The sequence below is a fragment of the Sesamum indicum genome, linkage group LG1, assembly GCF_026168435.1.
Source record: "Sesamum indicum cultivar Baizhima isolate 11 linkage group LG1, ASM2616843v1, whole genome shotgun sequence".
In the NCBI taxonomy this organism is placed as follows: domain Eukaryota; kingdom Viridiplantae; phylum Streptophyta; class Magnoliopsida; order Lamiales; family Pedaliaceae; genus Sesamum; species Sesamum indicum.
This window is the reverse complement of record NC_142657.1, coordinates 202022-227928: the sequence shown is the minus strand read 5'-3', so window position 1 is coordinate 227928 and position 25907 is coordinate 202022. Positions and strand designations below refer to the sequence as shown.

The following is a 25907-nucleotide window of genomic DNA, read 5'->3' as shown; positions in this document are numbered from 1 at the left end:
TAACCTAAATAAAATCATCAATTCTGAATTGTTTTTAATTCTTTTTTCTAACTAATTAAGTTAATAAAAAATGTTTGGATTCTTTTATGATATAGATTATAACTTACTACCAATAATCATTTAATTTGAAATATTTGATATAATTATATTTAAAAAACTTAAAAAAAATTATATGAATTGATAATTTAAAAATTACTAATTAATACAAATAATTGAATTTTGTCATATTACTTTTTCTTTTAAAGAAAAAGCATCCTGCACATATCTATATCTATACTATATATAAAAGAATGAATACTAATATGTTTGTTCCCCACTGTGAAAAGATAAGTATATCCTCACTCAAATATTATTAATTATATTATTGAATATTTAATATTAAAATCCACATTAGTATTCATCCTTTTATATATAATATAGATATAAACTAGTATGTGACATACAACCAAATATGTGTACAACTAATTTAAAATTTAAATAATATTTAGATGAACAAAAAATATGGTGCATGGCTCATTTGGAGTGGAAAGTCATCAAATAAGTACTAGAAGATAAAAACGTATAAATGGGTGAAAATAAAAGTATTATTACTTTATTTTTGTGTACAAGAGAAATTGATATAGAATCAAAACTCTAAGTACGCAATTACATTGTTCCTATAAGCTAAAATGATAGGATAAAGGTGAAACTTGTAGTATGAGGGCTCAAAGTGAAGAACAATAAAAAATGTTCTTTCCTGTTAAGGGAGCTTTCTATTCATAAACAACCACAAGTTGGTTAGAGGAAATCACAAATTTGAGAGAGTATGACCTCAAAGTTATTAGATAATGCTAAATCCCCTTTCAGATTTGGTAGATAGTCCTTAGTAGTTGGAGACTTGGAGGATACCCCTCAGACTCGAGGGGCAACTAGAGGATCCCCTTTGATTCTGGGTGCTGTTGGAGTCTGCTGCATCTTCAGGAGATAAGGATGTCTTCTCGATTTTTCTAAAGATGGTTGAGGAGCCTTCTTCCAACCGAAGTCAAGCTTTTAAGGTTTATAATTTCTCTCTACTCTCTCGAATTTGGGCTGATTGAACTTTAATTAGGAGATTTCAAGTCCCTAAATTTTCTTGAGGGCCTGTGAAGCCTTCTTGGACTGGGATCCTCTCAAATTTAGGCTGGTTAGACTTCTTTTTGGTCAATTTATTTTATGGCGGCGACTGTCGATCACCCTTAGATGAGTTCTACTTGGACTGAGCTCCCTAGAGGCCTTATAGGCCCTTTCCCGAACTGGGCCCTCTTCGGGCACCATGTGTCTTGCATTTTTTTTTTCTATTTTTGGGTTTTTTAGGTTTTCTTTCGCCAGTCTATTTTTGTTCACATCAAATATAGTGTTACCTTTTCAAAATATATATTTTAGTTAATAAAAAAATAGAAAAAAAATACAAAATTTATGGAAAGTTATTGTTGAAAAACGATGCATGACAAATTAAAGAATAAATTTATTTAATAAACTTATGCCAATTAAATTAAATTGTAATAAGTGATTGATTATGATATATGACGCATAACAAGTTGTGACACGTAGATAATGGTTGATGGCGCCCAATCATCTTCGAACTATATCTAATCGATTGAAAAAGTGTGTTCGTTGGTTGAAATGATGCGTTCACTCGGTGAAATCCTTTAGATGAAACGATGCAACCATTTTGTTGCAATGATATGTCCTTTGGGTGAAATAATGCGTCATTCGAATGAAAAGTTAACCTTCCAAAGACATATTTTCTAATTGGACATGTTCATTTAATGATATCTTTTAATTTCTATAAATAGGCCTTCCCTTTTAATTTCATTCATTCATTTTGCAAAGCATTTTAGAGCATTTCAAAGTGTTAGCAATAAAAACATGTTGTCTTTTATTAGAAGAATTCCAAAGTACTATTTAGTTCTTCATTTCTCAAAGTTTATAGAACTACTATTTTTAAATCACAAGTTATTATATATTGGAAGACAAATTGTTGTTGTCATTAACACCAGAGCGGGATAATAAATATTTAAAGATAAATAATTAATTTTTACCTCATCTTCATAATACACAACTTTCACATATTTTTCAATTTTTTCCAACAGTAATTAAGAGAAGAATGGGGGGAAGAGAGAGAGAAAAAACAAACTATTTAATAATTTAAAAAATAATAAGTCAGAAAGGGCTTCCAAATTTAGTGGGTTTGATTTGTGGAAGAAATCAGCACACCAGAAATAGGCCGTAATGAGTCCTTTCCTGTAAACACAATTATAACTTGGAACTAAAAGCCCAATTGAAATACTTGTTTTGTAAACCTACTATCACAGCCACGTGAAAAGCTGACAGACAAATCAGCCACACCCACTTGCAGTTAGTTCGCATTTCACTTTTAGACACCAATGTTTTGAAGCTGGCGGGTGGACTTAGTGCAGTCAGTCAACACGGATTTTGCTCCTAAAACACACACATCTACGGTCTACCTAATTAAGCCTAACCAAGTTCAAATTTACAGCTTCCTTCAACCAACTAGCCCCTCTCATTCCTATTCCTAGTCCTCACAAACTAAACAAATTACAGTGAGATTCAGAACAAACACGAGCGTTGACAATACAGATTTCTTACAAGCTCACATATTGTGCAACCCCCCAACACGGAAAGGAAAAACCAATATCAACATCCTCCAAGTGAAAACCCTACATAACCATACAGATGAGTTAGGGCGGTCCAAAGTGAACATGCATGCTGGTGGCCAAAAGTAAAAAGAAAGCAGAAACAATGCATAAAGATGCCACTACAAAACCGACCAGGAAGCTTCTTCTTCATTACACGTGGAAAACCAAATGGAATAGAATACTAGGAGAAAAAAAGGGATTCCTCCCTTTTAAAGGGTCCTCATTTTGATTTCATAGACGAGGATAAAAGACAAAGTTAGTACATCGCTGACAGAAAACAAATCAACAAAATGTTGATTGTTATAAACAGCTAATTGAGGTTAAGGTCTTTGACTACTTCTTGCATCCATTATAACCAGCTCATGTAATTTGACATGGTCTTGTAATCAACCACGAACCCAGAAAGGACAATCTTGCAAGTCATTTCATGCATATTTTATGAAATTGATCACTTCACAATCTATTTGGCAGCAGCTGCTAATTTGGACCAACACACCTCATTTTGGATAAAACTAAGCTCAAGTTGGGGGCAGTCTCCAATGAAATAAAAGCTCGTACTTAACGAATTCAGCAGCAAGGCAAATGAATGTCACTTTCGTTCCCATTGGACTACCCATTTTAATCTAGTAAGTCACGACCAGGGACAAGAAAATCAAATACAAACACACACACCCACACAAACATAGATACCGAAACAGTACATACTCTATTAAGCCATCTATTTTTCTGATTTTCCACATTCTACGACATGACTAGCTTCTTCCCACGAAGGGTTAGTTCATGCTAGAAAGAAATTTAAAGTCCATGACAATAAACCTTAGTGAAGAAAACATTTTGCCTTCTGCTGCAGCTTTGCAGAAACCACACATTAGCTGCTATAGCCAGGTCAAGATGTTTGTTCGCATTAATACTTGGAAAACAACAGAAAAATTGAATTTGACGGGAATGACATCACATGATAGTAAGGAACCATGAGAAATTGAGACACTAGTTCACGATAGTGCATAAGATCATTGTAACATTTCTGAAAGCGAGCACCATATATTAGCATTAAAGTTGAGTAAATCCCAAGTATGATAACAAAGAAAGAGAGTAACAAGTGGATTAGAGAAAACCCAGCATGAGAATCCCAAACAATCGCTATTCTCTTCAGCTCACTTTCTCTCTTCCTCAACCCCTCACTATCCCCATAGTCATGCAAAACTGCAACTAGAATCACATAAAGTACAGTAACATGTAAAACAACCGAAACAAAGTAATGTATAGGGAAATTCACAGAAAAATCAGTAAGGAGCATAGGGATACCCAGCAGGTGGTATTCCCGCTCCATTTACAGGTGGCATTCCATAAGGCATCACGGGCTGTACGCCTGGAGGATAATACCCGCCCGTGCCAATCTTGGACAAACTAGTTTGGCCCTGCATTCCTTCTCTGGAATACTGTTGCCATACCATCTGCTCCTGCACCAGGAAATGCTGCTTTTTCTCCATATCAGCCATCTGCACATATGCAGGCGGAGGAATGGCCAAAGATGCAGCAAACGGATCTTGTCCAACCGTCTGGACTGTTCCATCAGGTGCAGGGAGTGCTAACACAGGAGTTTTACTTGTTCCAGGACCTGGCAATGCCACGCTGCTGGCACTGCCACCGGTCAACTGGGTGGTGCTCACGTGCTGCCTAACCACTCCCTGATCATACATGCCATTCAACAACAATGGATCTAATCCACCACCCATTGCAGCCTGTTGCTTAGACAAATGACTTGCAGACTCAACCAGAGCCAACTCCCAGTCGGCCTTGCCTGTCTCTGCAGCTGGATTCTGCCAAGCAGAAGTCACCTGTGAACCTCCATCTGATGGGAAAGCCTCCCATGAGCTATTCCCATTGTTTGCTGCCGGCCCGGCAAACAATGCCAGAGCCAACTTATTACCTTGATCATCAGCAGTCACTCCCTCATCCCTCAAATTTACCAGATCGCCCGTCTCCTGAACAGCGGGCTTCGGAGGCTCTGGCTCTGGTGGCGGTGGCGGTGTATGATTCTCAGGAGGCGGGAGTGCTTTAATCTCATTCATATCCTGCACTTGCTCCTCCTCCTGAGGCACCGGCTGGCTCTCTGCTTTCCTCTCAGGACTCTTCAGTGCCTTTGATCTATCCCTCACAAACTCCTCCAGAGTCTCCAATAACTTGCTAGTGATCCTTTGCACCTCTGGGTATTCAGAAGATCTTGCCACCCCAGTATCCTTGCACCAATTATAGAAGCCGACCAGCTCGTCAATCTGCTTTGCTGCACTGACATATGCATCAAAAGCCTTCACGCAGTCTTGATATTCCATATCGAAGAACTTATCCAGAAGCACCGCCAAAACCTCACACACATCGGAATACAACTTAAAACTCTCCTTCACAACAGCATACAGAGCAACCAATATCATCCGCTCATTCTTTGCCAAACCTGTGGGGCGACACGACAAAAACCGATCCAACAGCCTCTGCAGATGTCCCATCTTCCCAAAAATCCTCTCAGGGTTCATCTCCCTCAATGGAGTAACATCTTTTCTCTCCTGTGCCGACTCCCTTACATCACCAGAGGACCTTGATCTGCGCATTCCGTAATTCGGCCCATCCCGAGACTCATTGTAGTCATAATCATTACCCCGGTTCGATCCTGGAGGCGATCTATAATTATACCTGTCATCTCTACCACCAAATCGTTCAATTTGACCTCCATCTCCACTCTGCTTCCGCTCATAAACCATCAACTCAAGCCTCTGATCCAAGTACATAGCATATGTGCGGACAAAAGCGGAGTGATCCCACGAGTTTGAATGGGCCTCATCGCGAAAATCAGACAAATTCAACAACCTAGTTCCCCTCCTAGTAGCAAACATAATTTCCTGCTGAAAAACAGCGTCTCCCTCGTTGAGCAAGCGGTGAATGAGCATCAAACACTTGAGGGCAACAATCCAATCACGGGTTTTACCCAATCTTTTGGAAACCGCAACTACACAAGCGCTGACATATCCATGAGAATAGGAAGTCAACTGAAGAATTTCCCTTATATACTTCTCGGAGGCGGGGTCATCATCGTGGCTGGTAGCTTTGACTATAGCAACTTCCAGCTCCGGCGCCATGTTGCTAGCAACTTTAGCGATCCCGATGCTGGTCTGATCCTTCACCGCCCCGATCGCCTTCCGGATCGTGCTCGGAGCCATGGCTTGAATCCGCTCACCCTAGTGACCTAAGACAAGAATTTCAAAAACCCAATTACTTTGGAATTTTAGAAAGAAATTAGTGCAATAAACGAACTCAAATGGATCAATTGTTTCCAAAAAGAAGGTGAAGGTCAAGCATTTCTATAAAGAAAATAGGAAAAAGTCAAAATTTCAAATCTTTTGCTGGGGAGGAAAAAGAAGGAAAAAAAGAGACGAAATCTAAACATGGTTTACCTGAGCAAGTAATGAAACCGTTGGTTAGATCCGGGAGTAGGGGCAGTGGAATAACAAAGGTTGAAGGAATGAAAAGAAATAGAAGGTCAGATCTGGAGGGAAGAGAGAAAAAGGATGAAGTGGGAAGAGTGAAAATGCAGAAATGGAGGTGGGCGGTCGGTGTCTCTCTCTAGATACGGTGCGAGTCTTGGAAGAGAAAGGTATAAAAGGGGAAGGAGTCTGTGTGACTGTGAGAAGGAAATTGAGCGAGAGGGAGAGAGAGGGGTGAAATTTGGGATCCCGGATTATGTGGAGCGTTGGATTTGATGTGAGAAAGAGAGTAGAGTAATAAGAGAGAGTTGTGTAGTGTGTAGTGTATGTTTTAGGACAATTGATGATGAGGAGGAGTTGGTAATTGTTGTAATTAAATATGGTTGCTTGCTTTGCTTCTCTCACTACTCACTATTCATTCATCACTTTCTCTCTCTCATTATCACTCGGCTGTTGGGCTATGTATTTGTTGTAAGAAAAGCCCAAAATCCATCCATTGTGGTGTTGGGAAATTTTGAAATTCTAAAGCCCAATCCAATAGATGGTTCGTTTTTGTAGGCCATATTTCCATTGGGCCGTTCCAAGTGTGCCTTTTTGAATTAAATGTTGTTTATAAATCGGCCTTCAAGAATTACTATTATTATTATAGTAATAATAACATATGAGAATGAGAGAGCAGAGAGCAGAGAGCAGAGAGCAGAGAGCAGTGAAAGAAATATATTTAATTACAAAGATAGAAAATAAAACATGATATGATATGAGAAATAGAAGAAATTGCATGCTATTCCTAACTGGGTGTGTACACACAACACCAGAGCAGAGTAGTAGTTTTGTCCCTCAACTCTAAATGCCGCCTCTACTTTTCCTTCCTTACTATGATCTCCAAACGTTGCACACCTTCAACAAATTTTCTGCAAATTAATCATTCACAATTAAAACCCCCACCAACATACATATATATGATGATGATGATGATGATGATACTATATATACATATACTTACTCCCAAGGAAGAATATGATGATGATGATGATCTGTAGGCAGCATCATCCAGTCTCCTTGTTTGTCTTGATACAAGATTGCATAATCCCCCAGCTCTCTACTCGCATCAGTGTCTGCATGTGCCATGCCATGCATATCCATTATTCAGTATTATTTTCTTATCACCATGATCGTGATGATATGTGTGAGATATATACGTACAATTGGCAAACATGATGTGAATCAAGGCGTGTGTTAAAGCTTGATAAGAATGATAGAGAGTGACATCAATTTTCCTTCCAATTCCCACTCCTTCCATCTTCACCTTCACATACCTCCACGATTTCCTCATCCTCCTATCTCCACCACCACCATCATCATGCCCCTGATGCTGCACCATTACTAACTCTTTCCTCATCACTGAATTTATCGGGGGCCACCCCACTACTATTTCTTCTTCTTCTTCTTCATTAATAATATTATTGTTCCTGCATAATTAATTAAAAAACATGTGTTTCGTTGGTACCTAATTATTAATTCAGATCATATACATATACATTCATGAGTAATGAAGATGGATTAATCTTACTGGTGGTTGAGGTGAAGGTTTGGCCATCTGTTTGGGTCTGGGTCTTCCTCGTTTGGCTGTCGTCCACTCCATAACAGCAAATTACACAAATCCTTGCTTTCAACTTCATCATCAGCAGCAGATAAGCATGATGATGAATTGAGCTGATTATAATTATTACGACTTGTGTAGCGCTGCTGCTGCCTGTTTTTGGGTGCTACTACTCCATCACCACAATTCAGGTCCACATGACCTTTCACCATAATGCCTGCACCTGCACTACTACTACTACTACTCTCTCTCTGGTAGTTAATATTATAATTAGGAAGACCCAGCCCTAGTTCAAGCTCCATCTCTCTCTCTCTCTCTATCTATATATATATATAAACGTATTGTATGTATCTATCAATATTCAATTAATATATATAAGGGTGTGTGTGTGTGGAAGTGTTATATATATAAAAGAGGAAGGAAGGAAGGAAGGAATAGGAATTAGGAAGAGATGGGTTGAAGTGAATTAATATATATTGGGGAAGGAAGGTGGTAGGTTTACTTTGAAGTAATATTGGGGGTGTGTGTGTGGGAATAATAGTACTGATAATGTTGGTTGCCTTTGCCTTTGCCCATCAGCTTCAATATATATATATATATATGGAAGAAGCAGATAAGAAAGATGGAATTTAAGTAGAAAGAAAGAGTGGAAAAGGAAAAAGTGGAAGAAAATATTGTCGGGTGGAAGGAGAGGAATGCATTGAAGTTAGGTCGGGCGAAAGAGGGGCAGTGATAGGGACAAGCGCAGAGACTAGAGAAGTTTGTGGGTTGCGTTTCAGGACCGCTTTGCCTTAATTTGCTTCCCTCTTATTACAACAACTATAATCAATCATCCCCCACCCCCTTGTTTTTCTGTCCCCCTCCCCATAAACATATATCTATCTATCCATCCTCCTAATTCATATTTATTAATTATTTATTATACTGGTTAAAACCATTAATTACGTACCTACCCTGTACCTATATATAGATTAATTCAGGATTAGTTATATAGCTAGCGTACGTGTGAAGCTGATGAATTCTAACATGTCTCCACATCATCAGATAGGTGAGTCCAACAAGTCCATGTTTCACAAACTGATCCAGCGCGCTAGCTGCTAATTACTTAAGTTTTATGCTTTTTCTATTACGCAAATCAAATAATGCTTTCTAGCTACATGAATATTTATTTAACTACTCTTAACACCTCTCCTCCATTAACTTCCAACACCAAATTTTGATTGCTCTTCATCATATATACTCATGGCCCTAATGTCTTACATCATCATCACAACAACATTGTGATTCTTAATTAATTTCTTTTATATATATATATATATGGATATGAAAATGATGAGCGAGTAAATTAATTAAGCATGTGAATTAGATATTAAATTAACACATACGTAGGATTCCTTTTGTCGGATTGATCTTAATTTTTAATTAGTACTTGATGAGGACCAAATCTATATATATATATATATATGAGGGTGAAGGTGAATATGTGAGGTGGGGGAAATGACCCTAGTCCCTAGACAAACTAACCAACCACATGTACATATTGTACATTTATTCTATCATGCATGTTTCCTACTTCTTACTTTAATTCCAATCCCACAACGTATATATATATATATATTATGTAATAATTTATACAATATTAATGTGCATAAAAATGAATTGGCCAAAAAAGTCCAAAGAATTAAAAAAAAAGATAGGGACAAAAGACCCATGGTACCCTCGAAAAGCCTAAGTCAGGAGGAGACCCAGGTCATTAGAGGTCCATAATGCTTCCGAAAGGCCCACGGGAACTTGGCAAACGGCCCCTTAAAGAACAGATTGTCAAAGTTGACCAGGCCTTTAGGAACACGTGGCTCCCTCAGAAAGAAGGACTCCATACCCTAACAGACTCCAACAAATCCCTCGAGTCTCGGGGGTATCCTCCAGCTACCCCTCAAATTCGAAATGAATCATCTGGCAACAAATATGAGGGAGGATCAACTTATCCAATACCTTTGAGGCCATAATCCCCTTAAATCTGTGGCCTTCTCCAACAATCTGGTTATTGCCTATAAATAGAGACCTCCCCTAGCGGGAGAGGGAGAGGCAAGATCAGAGAGCACGACCAAAAGGACCTCCTCCAGAAGAACATGGTCAAGGGGACACCTTTACACATTCACACATTCATATGTTTTACACTTTTTAAGTTTATCCACTACAAAAGAACCGCAGATTTATACAATTTTTTTGGAACGGCCAAAAGTTCGGAACACCCGACGATGTAGTTATCACTTGTGTATGTAAAGGTTTATGCCAAAATATTATAATTAGACTTTTATAGCGAAGAAAGGGTGGAGGAGTACTTTGATGTTGTGACTGCCCCTACAGTGCCTGAGGAGCAAACCCATCCCAACTGCTCATGTCGAGGGTAATTATTCACATTGGAGCATGAACAACATATGGATTAGGCACAGAGGATGGTTTTCTTTGCAGTCGGACCATGTTATTTTTCTTCCTCTCACAATGGTGTGCCTCATGATAGTACGAGATCTTGCCTTATTGATGCCGGTCCTAGTTCATATTATTATAGCAGTGGCCCCTATGATTATGAGTTCGAGTTGGCAGACCGTTTTTATGATGTAGTGCATGTTGCCGACCAGCCATTGTAAAACGTTTGCACCTATGAGACCAAATCAAACCAGATCAAAGGACATCTTCTCAGGATTCCACAGACGGCGCCAATTGATCGGGGTCGATAACCGCGCGACCTCCTTGGTCGGATGAATAGGTCCTTCAAATGGTTCGAGATCGATACCTCTTCTAAATTAATGTAAGGGTCTTGAAAAGGGAAGCATGTTGTTAGACTTGCTGAGATAGCCCCCAGCTAAAATCTTTCGATGCTTAAGTCAGTGTTTGGTATCAAGGTCATGTAAGCAAGTCGCTGACGAGCTAGCGAACCTGAGCGATCTAAAGTAAAGAGTGGTAGAAATGGCGTACCATAAATGCACTGACTATGGAGTATTTATAGTGTAAGACTAAGGGTTTTGTTGGTCCAATAGACGTCTTCCGTGTGTCCCGGGTAGCGACCCGACCCGATTAGAAATGCGCGGATCTTCAAGGTAAAATTGTAATTTTGAGGCTTTTCAGAGACAAAATAGTCTTTCTCAGATAAAATTTGGGTTTTACCCATCATAACAGTTTTCAAGCAAGCCGTTACAAATATTTTGTAACGCCCAAAAAGGCCACGATAGGGGTTTCCGTTCCAAAAGTCATTACAAATTAAAAAAAGAGTTACGAATTAATAATATGGTTGTTACAAAAGTCGTTACTATAAAATGATTCTTGTAGTGATCTACTATCCTTTTCACTTTTTTGCTACAATATTAACTCAAAAGAGCATTGTAATTCGTACTTAGAATTTTGATTTGATATCAATTTCTCTTTACCCATTTGACCATTTTTTCTTATATATCCCGTCACTTCCCACTTCAAATGAACCTAGTACCTCACATCATTTAATCAGCACGTATGTTTTTTAAACGCATCTATATATATTTGCCTAATTAATTAGAAACAATAATGATTATTCTAACTATCTATATATATCAATATTATTCACACACACATATGATTAATGTCGTCAATTTTTGGAGCAACTCTTTCTTGTCATATGTACAATGTAGTATAGCTACACGTGTAAAATAATTAATTCATAAGCATGCATGCATGTGTTTATATATAATAAAATACAATGTATATATGTGACTGCAGTATAATGGGTGTCGATGGTGTAAGGGACGGATCCCAAAGAAATTAAACTCCTATATATGTGTGTGTATATATATATAATATGCAACTTACCAGGTACATGACACATTGATTGGACAATACGTATGTGTGTTTTGGTCATACTAAGCTAATTAATCTTGAGATGAATTCCATGAATATATGCTCTAAAGTAAAAGAGGACAAATTGAAGTCCTGCTCTACTACAAAAATTCAAAATACAATTAATGTGTATATATAAATACAATTTAATCGTTAGAATTTTTGTGTATATGTATATTGTTGATGTAAGTGATGAGGATGAATTAATAAAGGTAGAGTGAGTTGTGGTGTTGAAGTAAATGAAAGAGTAAGGGGTTGTGAAATGTGAAGTTCACGTGGGTGGCGGTGGATGGCACGACAACCCAGTCCCCGGAGTTGCACCCTTGTTGTTGTTGGGCAAATATATACACATACATACATACAAAATAAGTACAGACAAGACAATAATATTGTGGCAAAGTACGTAGTACTGAACCAGCTATGCTCATGTCCTAGTCCAACTCCAATCAATACACCGCCGGATTGCACGTGTGGTGGGTCTGCCACACATCACACATACAATGAATCCCCCTCTAATTACTTTGGAGTTTTTAACCAAATAAATTGTATAACAGCTAATTATAATGAATGAATGGGGGTGAACACACGTATATGTAGTTGGTTCAATTTGAATGAAAATTAATACTTACGACGTGATTGATTGGATTCGATCAAATTTAGTCCCTACAACAATTTTTCAACAATGAAAGTGGAATAAGGTCCCCTGCTCATCCCAGCTCCCATGCTCCTCTCACTGTCACTTTAACTCATACACTTGTCATTTTCGAATGCAACCACTCAAAATTAATTAAGGTCCTTCTTTCCAAATAATTCATCACGGACAAAATATATTCATATATACTTGCTTCATTCATGTTGCAACCTTTTAATTAATTACTCAACAACCTAGTATTCAATAATATATACATATACAACCATTTATTTTTAATTAATTTTAAATTTAACTCATTTGATCATACTTAAGAGAGAAAGTGTAGTGAAGTATGATATTTAGGTAGGGGATTGGTTATCGATAGGATATTAATTTGAATAGTTTGGAATTTATAAAATAAAGGGTAGATGGGTAGAAGTTAGCTTAATGAATGATGCAAGAAGACTAAGTGGATTTAAAGAGTACTATTTTTCGCAACACAATTATATACCGTTCATCGAGACCTATTTATATTTATGTTATTTGGTGGAAGATTCTCGAAGATATATTTGTGATTAAAAATAATGGCTTATTCAAGGAAATTTTCTAGAATATTTAAGATATCTTTTTAAAAAAAATTAATTTTAGTATGTATATATGTTTAGATTTCACAGTTAAAAACTTACATTATTGGATTAATTTGTCTCACATATGTAGTAAATATGAGTTTATGAGTGGCCACACACAATTAAGGGTATCTGATTTTACATGTGCGATAGATCCATATATATGTGTATATGCATTCCCATGCCAGCTACTGATCACGAAATCGATCAAAACAACTGAACATATATATCATATATAACCCCACCTTATCTTCTCAACTTTTAGCGCGTGCATGTCCCAATTGTCCACTAGACGGTCAAAGTTTAGCATCCATCATGAAAAGTTTTGTTTGGATCAAATTTAATCGAATCAAATTAATTATAGAGTAAATATGATATAATTATTTTATGATTAGTCACTTTTTTTTAATTATATATCAATTACATGAGAAATATACTACACTTACTATATGATTGATTTAAATTTGATCGAACTAGGTTCTAGTAAAAAATTTTCTATCCATCACTAAATGAACGTATATACTTCACTTTCACAAGCCCATAGCCCTCATGCATTTCACACCATCTATATACATATATAGTAGTTAAAAGAAGAAATGTATGTCACTGATCACTTATACATTTGATCTCTAGACCTGACCAAAATCGAATTTTCGGTAGGGTCAGACCCTAATGGATTCTTTTTTCAACCCATTTTTTATGAAAATCATACTAATTAATTTAAATTCCTTTATTTTCATTTTTATTTTTATTTCCATAATTTATCAATAACACTTTTTTGATAATTATTTTTAAATATTATGTCATTTATTATACTATTTACAACATAATTTTATGAAAATATCAAATCACATATTTAATAACAATTGAATTTAATATAATAAAATTTTAAAATTTAATTTATCACTTCAAGTCTTCAAACAAACAATACTGCCTATGAAGATATTGAAAAATATACCTAGCATGATGATATAGTTATATAATTAATCATTTAATTGTTTATTATTTAAAAAATGTACATGGTTAAAGAATATTACATGGTAAATAATATTATGATGTCTTAATTCTTTAAATTTATTCACTTGAATTTATATTGCTCAATTATTAATTTACATAAAAATTAACAAGAATATATGAAAATTATTTAGTTATTTGATTGAATAATTTGGATACAATCACCGATATATAACGAACGATCTTCATAATCCAGAGCTTCTAATAGTGAAGAATATTTTCTTCATCAATGAATTTGTTACCAAATGATCACATGCACCTTTATGTAAGAAAGGGAGCTCCTTTTATACTAAGCAATTAAATAAGGTAAGTATATGAGCTTTTACTTTTTCGCCCCCTTTGAAAGCGGATAGAAATGGAAACTTTATGATGGGGTGAAATGATCTTTTTTGCAGTTTAATGCCCTAATCCCCTTGATGTGGCAATTATTCCATACATTATGCTCCAATTTCTTGGTTTAATTTTTGACCTTCCAAAGATAAATTCCTCATTTAAGGGAGTTTTTCAATGTGGTTTGCTTACTAATTTTTTCATATCAAACTTATTTTCTGTATAAGGCAATACATAAGAGGAGAAAGTAGTAATTAACCACACCATACATATTGGCCACTTAGATATTATAATTGATGTGTATGCTTGAGGAGGCCCAATCCAAGAAGATAAGAAGACTTGGGGCAGTCCTATCTTTAGCACCTAATATACATGCTTCAGCAGCCTAAAAAAGAGGTTGGAGGCTCAGGGCACCTTCAAACTCAACCCATGCTCATGACCCAACAAGGACGACCGACCTAAAAGGGCCATAAACCTAACAATTCCCTCCCCCCATGTGGCGTGCAATTGGCCCACCAGTCAACCACCACCTCGGACCACATCAACCATAGAAAGACAGTCTAAAGACTCCCTGACGTTTAGGACTCTCTGCAAGCGAGGGGTCTCCCCCGACTGAAGGAGACTCTTCTTGAACACACCCAGTTGTGGATAAGGATAATTTTGCCACTTAACCAACCACCCTAACCTATCTCCATGTAAATCTAGGAAGAAGGATATACCCCCAACCAGCGGGGGCACTCCACTATATATACAGGTTTGGTCCTCTAGGCGAGGGACGGCTCTTTCAACTTTCTAAACACTCTTGTAAGAACTTACCATGCATTCTCTCACGAATTGCACATTTCTTTTGATTAAACATATCTTGATTTCTCATTACCTTTACTTACTTTCTCGTTTTATTTCTTCTCGAATTCAATACTAATTTGGGCGTCAGAGTACTAATATATCTTTTTGTAGGTCCCTTTTCTTTAGGTCCATAAACACTTCTACCCAAGCCTCGAACGACAATCAAAATCCGTTGGACTGTGCTATTTTTGCATGCATCAATTGGCGTCGTCTATGGAAACACAAAGTTGAAGATGTGAGTAGCAATGGAAACATCCAACAATACAACAAACAAGCAAAAGGCTTTGGGGACAGCGGGTGGTACCCAGGCCCTGCTGGTCGTTTCAAGGACGTCCATGACACCTACTAATGGAGCGCTAGTTCAAAGACCCCCTAGGCCTGTTGACCCGCTGCCTGAGCCTCCACGTCGCAGCACTTCCAACCAATACTCCTGGGGACCATTCAAAAAATGATTGCAACGGCCATCCGAGAACAGATGGCAACACTAGTCCCAGCCCGTGCACCAACTCCGTCTAAGGTGATGCCTTAGAGGAGAAAGGGGAAAGGGTACACCCTGCCTCTGTACCCCTAGTTGTAGAAGGTCAAGGACCAGCCCTCGCAGGCCCAACAGGAGGTCCCGCCTCAGTGGCTTGCACTCCTAGAATACTTATAGAAGGGCATTCAAGACGTCCAATACCAAATTGTAGGGGCTCATCCAAAAGAATAGCAAGGTGCCCCCTCATAGAAGCGGTAATGGCAAATGAGCTTCCATGAACTGTCATACTTCGGCTATTACTGAATATGATGGTACCACAGATCCACAAGAGCATCTCTCGCACTTTGAGAATGCAACTCTCCTATATTGATACACTGATGGGATCAAATGACGTGTCTTCATCACCAACTTCGCCAAGGCAACCCAGCAATGTTCAACCAATTTCCCGTGGGTGCAATAGGAAGTTTCCAGAATTTTCGGTCCCTCTTTCACACCAATTCGCCATTAGTAGAAAGCATCTAAAGATTGAGCTTAGTTTCTTCGCCGTACGATAGAAGGAGGGTGAATCTTTAAATGAGTACCTTCAAAGATTCAATGCGGCTAAATTGGAGGTGTCGTCCCCCACCCAGGAGGTTAAAGCTAGTGTCTTCTCCCAAGGACTCCTAAACAGGGACTTCTTTAAGTCCCTGGCTAAGAAGCCCGTCTCCAAGTTTGATACCCTCTTAGCCTAAGCTGCAAAATACATCAACATGGAGAATGCTCAAGCCTCCAAGAGGGAGAGTTGTAGAGAGAAAAGGAAGAAAACGAAGGAGGATGCCCCTACCAAGAAACTCCAAACTGATTTTTGGAATAAAAAATCGACTTTTCAGAAAGTGAATGTTGTGTATACCCCATTGAAGGTCCCCATACTCAAACTCTCATGATTGTAGAAGGAAAGGGCTAGGGATGGCCCCCATCGCACCAAGTCTGATAAATTATGTCTTTTTGATAATGACTATGACCACAACGGGGGAATGCCGACACTTGAATAACGAAATAGAGCGATTCATCCAGAATGGGTATTTACAGGAGTATGTATGTCGGGAAAAAGCTTGGGGTATAGGGCCATCTCAAAAGCAAGAAGCTGATAAAACTAAGACACCAAAGGCCTCCAGCTCGGAGCCCCTCCCTAAGGAAGCACCTAGGTCCATGCTTGGAAGGAAGGCTAAGACCAACGACCCCCCGTGCAAGGGGGTGATATTGATGATTGGGGGAGGACCCATTGGGGGAGATTCACACCATGCTAAAAAAGCACAAGTAAGGGAAGCACACGACATAACTATGAAGGAGGTTCTGAATGTGGAAGTTTTGGAAAACACCCCCCTTATTCAATTTGGGCGAGCAAAACGGTCTGAGCCTAAAACCTCTCACAATGATGCCTTGGTCATCACAACACTATTAGCCAATTATGAATTAGGACGAATCTTTATATATTCAGGTAGTTCGGTAGATATATTATTCGGCGAAGTTTACGATTAAATGCAATTGGGAGACATCCCCCTGAAAATGGTGAACACTTCCCTGTACAATTTTGCGGGCGAAATGGTACATTCTCATGGCATGATTTTACTCCCCCTGACCCTAGGGACTGGGTCTACTCAAAAAACTTGTTTACTGAAATTTCTAGTCATGGATATACCCTCGGCCAACAAACGTGATCCTGGGGAGACCCACACTTATGCTTATCAGGCCAATAGTGTTGTGATTGGATTGATTCTAAGGAGGCCTAAGCTTATGGAATTAATTTATTTATTAATTACAATAGGATATATATATATATAGCCTAGCTTGAATGTAGATATATATATATATATTCATATGTGATATATATATATGAGGTTGTAAGAATGAAGGAGTTATTGCTTAATTACTTATGGTACTAGTAGATAATGTACTATGGGGACACACATTGTACTTATTTTTTACTTGACATGCAATGTATACATACCAACAAGTACATGAGATGTCTCTTGTGTGTGTGTGTGTATAATGTATAGGTTTTTGTATATGTCATTTTGTATATGATACAAAAGAACATACTCCTCTCACACTTATCATTTTGACTTCTCTATTCTCCCCTTTTCTCTCTATTCTTGTTCTTTTTGAACTAGTTTCAAGTTAGAACAAGGTTCTCTTGTGTTTGATACACTAAGTTAATAGTATAATAAAGTCTCTTATACTACATACACTTTATCTCTAGCAAGATTTGGTGTAGACAATCTTCTTGGGCCTCCATAGAAGTAATCCAATCAATTCTTAAAAGCCTAAATAGGATTTATTTGATCTTATCAAATAAATCCTAGCACATGGCCCAATTAATTAATCCATCAAATAATTCAGCATAACCCAATTTATTTAATCTCTTTAAATTACCAAGTCAAAACTCTAGTTAATTGATCTGATTCAATTAAAATTGATCGTATCAAATTAATTAAACCTAACCCAAATTTGATTAACCTAATTAATTAAATCTTGGGCTTTCCATCACATGATTTCCCCCATTTAAATGATCATATAATTTAATTCAGATGAACCAGGGACATCCTCCTCGAAGTAGGCTTGAAAGGGTCATTGCCTGATAGGGTCTCCCTTACAATCCTGACTGATTCGTCTGAGGACGCCATCAACATGCAAGAAAAGTACAAAGGAAGGAAAAGATGCGGACAAAAAAAAAAAAAAACTAAAGAAGTAGAAGAAGATAAAACTTACTGACTTGGGAAGAAGAGACTTTTTTTCTTCAAGATGTATGCTAAGGAAGGAAGAGGGAAAAATTGGAAGTTAAACCTTGAATGAAGGAAAGTAGGGAGGTTGAATCCACGTCCACCCGCATAATCGCCCCTCATTGGGCGATTACTAAAGGAAATGGACGCGTGGAAATAGGCGGTTATCAAAATGCCCCTAGGGCAGCAGCAAGCCCTAACCATCACACCAACTCTGACAAAGGGCAGAACACAAAGCCCTAAGCGGTAGAAAAGAGCAAGAGAAGAAGAAGAGAGAGTACCTAGCGAGGAGACCCCATAGAGATAATGAGGAGGAGCTCCCCTGTGTATGAAAGCTCCTACTCTAAGAAGAAGTTGACGGGCTTCCTCCTCTTTAGAATGCGAGGGACTAAATGATGTGCATGTCTAAGGAGACCCGATCTAAGAAAATAAGAAGGCCGCCCTTAGCACCTAATACCTACTTCAGTAGTCCAAGGAGCCAAGCGACCCAAGAAGGAGGGCGGAGGCCCAAGGCACCCTCAGACTCAACCTATGATCATGTCCCAACAAGGACAACAAGTCCAAAAGTCCCATAAACCTGACAACCTCCCCCCCCCCCCATGTGACATATAGCTACCCACCAATCAATCACTACCTCGGACCACATCAACCCTAGAAAGACAATCTAAGCAAGGAAGGTCTCTTTGACGACTAGGGCTCCTCGGCGTCTAAAACTCCCTGCAAGCGAGGGGGTTCCCCCGACTAAAGGAGATTCTTCTCGTACACATCCAACTGTGGATAAGGATAATTGCCACTTATCCAACTACCCTAACCTATGTCCACGTAAATCTAGGAAGAATGATAGACCCCCTAGTAGGTGGAGGCACTCAATTATATATATATATATATATATATATATATGGGTTTGGTCCTCTAGATGGGGACGGCTCTTTCAACTCTCTAAGCACTTATCGAGCATTCTCTCATGAATTTGTACATTTCTTTCGATTAAATCAACATATCTCGATTCTCATTACCTTTACTTTCTTGTTTTATTTTTTTCTCAAATCCAATATATACTATCTTGGACATCAAAGTGCTAACGTGTGTTTTTGCAGGTCTCTTTTCTCTAGGTCGATAAACACTTCGGCCCAAGTCTCGAATGACAATCTAGATTTGTTGGATTCATGCTATTTTTGCATGTATCAATAATATATTAGTTAATAAAGATAGAAAACAGGGGAGAAAAAGACCAAAAAAAAAAAAAAAAGAATGACGACAATGCCTCCTCAAATGTCAATCTCTGAAACTGATATCATATAATCAGATCAGCACACACTACGTACAACATGTCTGGCCACATGTATGTGGATGGATGTTCTCACGTCATGTATGAATGAATCCGGTCTTAATTATATTTAAATGTCCCATGATTTTGATCTTTCATTGGCCTGCAATGCACTGCATGTTTTCTAGATTTAGAAAAAGGGAGATCATATCAGATGAGGAACATGAACCAACTCCCCGACTAGCTAGCTAATTGAACCAGCTGATAATTTTATTTTAGATATTTTATTTTGTAGTTGTGCGGGCGGACCAGATGATCATCAAATTAATGTTTTGTCGTTTCTTGAAAATATATTAATTATTGATTCATTGATCTTCAACTAGTCGATGGTGTCTTTATCACGTAGCAATTGTCATGATCATGATTTGGATGAACAATCAAATCACGGTTAGAGCTGCAGCTGCTGCTACTAGTAATGAATATATATAATTAGGTTGAGACATGCATATTATACCAAAAAGCGGGATGTATATATGTATACTTGTCTGAATTATTGTCCGTTTAGTTACTTTCATATAACCAACCAAAATGTTGGTTTTTGTTTAAATAGAAGATGGAGAAACAGAGAGAGAGGGGGGATGCATGCATGGTCATGGCCCCAATAAACACTAATCTTAGTAATTTAATATTTGCTACGTGTTCCTAGCTAGATTTAATGAACATTAATTAATTAATCAAATATTTGCACTCATGAGATATGAGATTAAAGTTATAAATTTGAGTTAATTAATTATATATATTAATAAATGAGGTGCACATAGCAAGGATATATACATATAGTTTAAATTATGGATATAATTTGTATTCCATTAATAAGTTTATAAAGTTTAATTAGTATGTGGACTTTCTCTTGTGGTAAAATCAGTTGCACATGAAATGTGTAATTTAAGTAGTGGAGATGAAGTGAGATTATGCAATAAGTTGAGAATAATAATTGTAATGGCGAATTATGAATTAAGATGAAGAAAGCAAAGAGTAGTGAAATGTGAGTTGTTGATTTCTGAATTGGGATGATGTGATGTGTCATTTGGAAAAATGGGGCAGCGGAGGAGACAAAGTCGACATAAGATGAGAATCTTATTCTTACCACTAATTGTAGTTGTAGTTGAACTTACTTTTCCCTAATCCTATTAATAATTTAATTAATTACATTTAGACCCCTCCTAAAATATTAAATTACTCAATTTCTCCAATGATGAAGAAGATGTATATGGTTGTGATATAATTAGCCTATGCACCTCCCCAAGTCCCAATAATACATCACTTGCCTTTTACCCTTTAATAATACTAATACAATACCTCTCTAACAAACTATTATTAATATCTAATTCCCAGCTTTTACTCTTTTATCATTTTGATTTTGATTCCTATTCCTGAGTCCAACACAAACAACATCCATGGCTGCCAGCACTTCCATTCTACCAATGGCGTCCACCGATTCTCCGCCCAAACTGGAAGAGAAGCTCTTCAAAGGATCCGCTATGACTAAGCGCGGTGCATATGCTGCCTTCTCTTATATGACTTGTGCTGGTACTCTTTCCTTCTTTAATCAATTTCTTTTTCTCGGAATTCCTGCCTCTGCCTCTAAGTGCTCCTCACTATGACCCAGAATTTCCATTTCTTCAAACTTCACGTATTTCGTTGGATTTTTCCGTTTGACTTCTTTAAGGGATTTTATTCCACATGTCTTTCTTTTGTTTCCTGTAAATTTTTCCTTCTCCTTTGATTTAATTTTTTATATTATTTATCTTGTGTCTTACTTCAATAGATCGGATGGTGAAGTTGCAGAAAAATGATTCTCTTTATCCTGGGAATTAATGATGTTGGTTTCCGTAGATGTTAGTTGTAATTTTGAATTCTGCATTGATGGTAAATTCTGGACGAAACGATCATTCTTGGAACGCAAGCATCAATTTTGACACGCATATTTTTCATATGACTGGAGACCCATCTCAGATTAATACAGGAAATTTCTTTGTTCTGAGTTCCCATGAAAGATTGAAGTTTTTCTGTGGGCGTGTCTTGGAGGTAGGGCTGAAAAATTAACCAAACTATTCCATAGTGGACTCTGGATTGATAGTTAAAAGCTCATTTTGAGTTTAATTTGTTAAAACTAACATAATTAAGAATAACAAATCAAGGTGGAACACCTTTTCCGTTTGATAAGATTTGAAATTTTTGCAAGCTTAACTCGAGCTCCACTCAGTATGTCAAAAATGGTAACCGTGTAAAACATTCAAGTTACTTGACTACGACTTAAAGCTCGTTTGAGCTTAACTTATTTATGTCAGCCAATCTCAAAAACAAAATTTCCCAATTGAATGAGAAATTCAAACCATACTTCAGAAGTATGTTTCTTGGCTCAACTCAATTCATTCACGTTCTCAAGGTTGATAAAATGATTGTATTCTGGCATACTTGTGTATCTATTGGCTAACTGCAGATGACAAAGGGCTTTCCATGGACTTGTATATATTACGGGCTGAAATTTGGGAGTTAATTGTCCGTGTCTAGTCCATGACTTTATTTGGCATATATATTTTGCTGCTTCCTTTTTCTGCATCTCCATAGTTCTCAATAGAATAGAACCAAACGGTAACTTGTGAAATTCTTTTAAGATTGCTTTTGATGTAGTTGTAGAGTTCAGATCTCAGAAATCAACATATTTTCTGATGTGATTACTTTAGTTAGCATTAGCTTGCAAGGCCAGGCTATTTTGTTCCACATGCTAAAATCACTTCATTCTGATTTTATTTCCAGAATTGATTTCTTCAATCTCTTCACCTACATTTACTGAAAAGTGAATTGATTTTGAATTTGCAGTGCTCTTGGTAATGTTTAATAAAGCAGCTCTTTCTTCATACAGCTTCCCATGTGCGAATGTCATCACACTTTGTCAGGTATAATGATTCATTTTGGGTGATGCTGATTTAAGATTGATTTTTTCTTGGTTCCTTATCACGATGAAAACTCATTTGCACTCCCACCCAGTTAAGATGTCTGCCCGGCATTTTTATATCTATTAATATGCAAATCTTGTGAACTTGCATTAATGATTAAGAGAGAGTATATTTTTTAATAAATTTAACAAAACTATGGAGCGAAAGGACATGATACGCTGTCTTATCTCCAGTTATGCGGGATGTCGAGTTCGCACAGGTGGATTATGGCTGTTTTTCATCAAGTGTTAAAACAAGACTGTAATAGGTTGTTCCTACCAATCACAATTACTGCTTCTTAATCTTATCCGAAACCTTGTTGTAGATGCTGGACGATTTCTTTATGTCTGTAATACATCTCTTATTATCACTTTTGTCTTTCATGGTTTTGCTTTTAATTACCACGGTGGCATCCCAGGTGGTGTAGTCCATGACTATCCACGAGGAGGTTATGTATAAAACCTGCATATGGTAGTACTTCAGGAACCAAAGACCTCTTTGTGGGTTGGTTTTAGCCAAATTTAATCTGGGTAGTGTTTTTTTAATTTCAATTACATAGTTTCATTTCGTGGGATCTAATGTCTTTCATTATTATCATGATTGTTTTGATGCAGATGATATGTTCATGCTGTTTTCTTTATGTTCTACGACGTTCAAAGCTCATTTCTTTTAGTGCTAATGAGTCCATAGCAGTTGCTGAAAGTTACAAAACATTGGTACCCTTAAAGACATTGATTCACACTTCTCCTCTTGCTTTAACTTATTTGCTTTATATGGTAATATTTTTTTCCATTCCTTTAAGTAGCTTTGTCCTTTTGTAACTAGTAAGCTTTTTCCTCATAAGTATTCATAAATTCTCTTGGTTACTATGAAAGCTAGTCACTATGGAGTCTGTTCGAGGTGTAAATGTTCCTATGTATACAACCTTGCGGAGAACTACAGTTGTATTTACAATGATTGTTGAGTACATCCTTGTGAGGCAGAGGTATACACGTCCTATTCTTGGAAGGTAAATGAACCTCTTATTCTATTGATGCTTTTCATAGATGAGCATGTTGCTTTTACTTCAGCGAATAACATGTTTCAATGTGAGGATCCCTTTGTTGGAAATACTTGAATTAATAACTGCATAATAATGAGTGAAGTTAAGAGAGCCTACTGAGCTTGGACGAAAGGATTGAGCAGGACTTTCCCGAAAGGTAGATTTCTACTCTTGGAATTAATGACTTGATGGAATAGGTCATTGGTGGTCTGCCCCCATGATTCAACAATCCCTTCCCTACATGTGTGCACTTGCAAAGGCATGACAATAAGTATCCCTTGCTTTTGTGTCTAGGAAGAATATAATAAGTTGGAATATGCAATCTTTGCTCACGTACTGTAATTGATAGGCTAAATGATGAATAAATCAAATGTTCACGATGAAAGCTTTGTTTTGATAAGTATTTAGATAATGGAAGGAAACAGGTTGTAAACTTGTAATATATCTAAGCACCATCTTATTTGTAGTGGAATTAAAATCATTTGGGGTCCTGCACAAACAGGCCATTGAACTAGTTATAAATATTCCTTTTAATTATTAAGTGAATAATCGATTTGCAGAAGAATAATTGACAGTTTCTAAATTTGATCAGGGTCATGAGTTTCATGCTAAGGAAGCATATAACTCAATTTGATGGAGTGTTAATTTGCTTAATTATATTCACTTTCCATTCTCTTGTGCACGTTCTTGCTTGAAATGTTTTGCACCTCTTTATACCTGAAGATTTCTGCTGAATACATCCGTGGTTGAAGTTACACGTTTGCCATTCTTTCACTTGACAACTTAGTAATTATGGTTTTGCCAGTGTGGCATTAATAGTGCTGGGTGCTTTTATTGCTGGAGCCCGGGACTTGTCATTTGATACTTATGGCTATCTAGTTGTTTTTCTGGCCAACATCACCACTGCGATATACCTGGCAACCATAGCCCGCATTGGTACCACTTCTTCAGCCTCTGTTCACCATGTTCTCTTTGCAGCTTCATTTTTATTGTCCCTTTCTGATATTTTATTTGCCAGGGAAAACCAGTGGGCTCAATAGCTTTGGCCTCATGTGGTGCAATGGTGACTACAAGACTTCTACTCTTTAGCTCTTCAAAATGCTTCTATGCAACAACTTTGATTTAAAATCTTGTGACTTTTCTTTTTGTAGGAATTTTATGCGGACCAGTTTTACTGCTGTGGACCCTTTTACGGGGTGACCTGGAGATGACAATGAATTTTCCATATTTGCTTTCTCCTGGTTTCCTGGTAATATTTGGTTATTGACTCAGAGTGACTTGGACTTACTTACATCTCACACATTTATAAATTGCCGGTTACTCTTCTGATGTCAGGTGGTGTTGGCTTTATCATGTATACTGGCCTTCTTCCTGAATTATAGTATATTTCTCAACACAACTCTGAATTCTGCACTCACACAGACAATCTGTGGTAACTTGAAGGTTTGTTCACTATCTATTGTGCTCACATTCTGTATACTGCATACATTTGTAGTCTTTTACACTTGGCCTGTATTCCTGTTTTGTGTAGGACCTTTTCACAATTTCACTTGGGTGGGTAATTTTTGGAGGCCTGCCGTTTGATTTAGTAAGTGCCATCTCTCTGTTGTCTTCTTTTGCAGTACATATGACCTTGCATCTGTTCTCTTACACCCTGGAGCCTCTATCATGAGATTTTCTAATACGTAAAATTTTTGTTGCAGTTGAATGTGATTGGGCAACTTCTGGGCTTTATTGGGTCAGGCATGTACGCGTATTATAAGCTGATTGGTAAATGATGACAGCTTCAACTTATATGTGAGTTATCACCTCTGATGGATATTTATATCCTATATTTGAAAAAGATTGTGATGGAGGAAGCTTCTCTGAATTGTGAGGAAGACGAGCAGTTGTGTGTGGCGATGAGGACTCCATTAAAGGTATTGGCCTTGAGAGTCAGAATAACATTGTGGACAGCTGCATGTTGGATTTTTGTTGAGGAGAACATACATTTATTTGAGGTACTCCAGAAGCAGATGATGATATGAGGAGTGCATGTAACCAGAATTTTGTGCAGGGAAAAGCTCTAACCTTACTGCCGCCTTTAACGGCTTCGTGTCAGAGTCGTTGATTTTTATTTTCAGTGAGAGGAAGGAATGAGTAATAAGTTGGTTCTTTTCTACTTTATAAATTGTGCATCGCCTTTGATATATCAGCAATTAGTAATTGCATAGGACTCGGTATAAATTCCAAATATGTGAACAAGCAACTTAGAATGATCCTAAAAGAACAACCGAAAATTGCATGTAAGACAACCT

At 37.4% G+C, this 25907-nt stretch overlaps 3 protein-coding genes across 4 annotated transcripts; 1 reads left to right on the top strand and 2 right to left on the bottom strand.

Annotated features, from left to right (window-relative positions):
- Window positions 1–3691: 3691 nt before the first annotated feature.
- LOC105155821 (putative clathrin assembly protein At4g32285) lies at window positions 3692–6491 on the bottom strand. The gene is made up of 2 exons (XM_088881718.1): window positions 6125–6491; window positions 3692–5916 (listed from the first exon to the last, which is right to left on the bottom strand). Exon 2 carries the CDS (start codon window positions 5888–5890, stop codon window positions 3962–3964), a length of 1929 nt encoding a protein of 642 aa, XP_088737844.1. The 5' UTR covers window positions 5891–5916; window positions 6125–6491; the 3' UTR covers window positions 3692–3961.
- Window positions 6492–6861: 370 nt separating this feature from the next.
- Window positions 6862–8339, bottom strand: LOC105178833 (uncharacterized). The gene is made up of 4 exons (XM_011102694.3): window positions 7725–8339; window positions 7358–7623; window positions 7158–7269; window positions 6862–7065 (listed from the first exon to the last, which is right to left on the bottom strand). The coding sequence occupies exons 1-4, from the start codon at window positions 8054–8056 to the stop codon at window positions 7011–7013; spliced, it is 765 nt and encodes a 254-aa protein (XP_011100996.1). The 5' UTR covers window positions 8057–8339; the 3' UTR covers window positions 6862–7010.
- Window positions 8340–20874: 12535 nt separating this feature from the next.
- LOC105175480 (UDP-N-acetylglucosamine transporter UGNT1) lies at window positions 20875–25799 on the top strand. Of its 2 annotated transcripts, XM_011098321.3 has the most exons (10): window positions 20875–21159; window positions 22453–22529; window positions 23183–23344; window positions 23444–23577; window positions 24416–24546; window positions 24629–24673; window positions 24762–24859; window positions 24946–25053; window positions 25142–25198; window positions 25314–25799. In XM_011098321.3, the coding sequence occupies exons 1-10, from the start codon at window positions 21027–21029 to the stop codon at window positions 25386–25388; spliced, it is 1020 nt and encodes a 339-aa protein (XP_011096623.1). In that variant the 5' UTR covers window positions 20875–21026; the 3' UTR covers window positions 25389–25799. The 2 variants fall into 2 exon arrangements, with proteins under 2 accessions (XP_011096623.1, XP_020549521.1); XM_020693862.2 differs by lacking the exons at window positions 20875–21159; window positions 22453–22529 and adding an exon at window positions 22870–23072.
- The last annotated feature ends 108 nt before the right edge of the window (window positions 25800–25907 follow it).

Coding starts and splice junctions, on each gene's coding strand:
- LOC105178833 (XM_011102694.3), bottom strand. CDS start 8,056: ATGGAGCTTGAACTAGGGCTGGGTCTTCCTAATTATAATATTAACTAC. Junction 7,270..7,357: donor TCACATCATGTTTGCCAATT/GTACGTATATAT, acceptor TGGCACATGCAG/ACACTGATGCGAGTAGAGAG. Junction 7,066..7,157: donor CATCATATTCTTCCTTGGGA/GTAAGTATATGT, acceptor ATTAATTTGCAG/AAAATTTGTTGAAGGTGTGC.
- LOC105155821 (XM_088881718.1), bottom strand. CDS start 5,890: ATGGCTCCGAGCACGATCCGGAAGGCGATCGGGGCGGTGAAGGATCAG.
- LOC105175480 (XM_011098321.3), top strand. CDS start 21,027: ATGGCTGCCAGCACTTCCATTCTACCAATGGCGTCCACCGATTCTCCG. Junction 23,345..23,443: donor TAACTTATTTGCTTTATATG/GTAATATTTTTT, acceptor TTACTATGAAAG/CTAGTCACTATGGAGTCTGT. Junction 24,674..24,761: donor TGGCCTCATGTGGTGCAATG/GTGACTACAAGA, acceptor TTCTTTTTGTAG/GAATTTTATGCGGACCAGTT.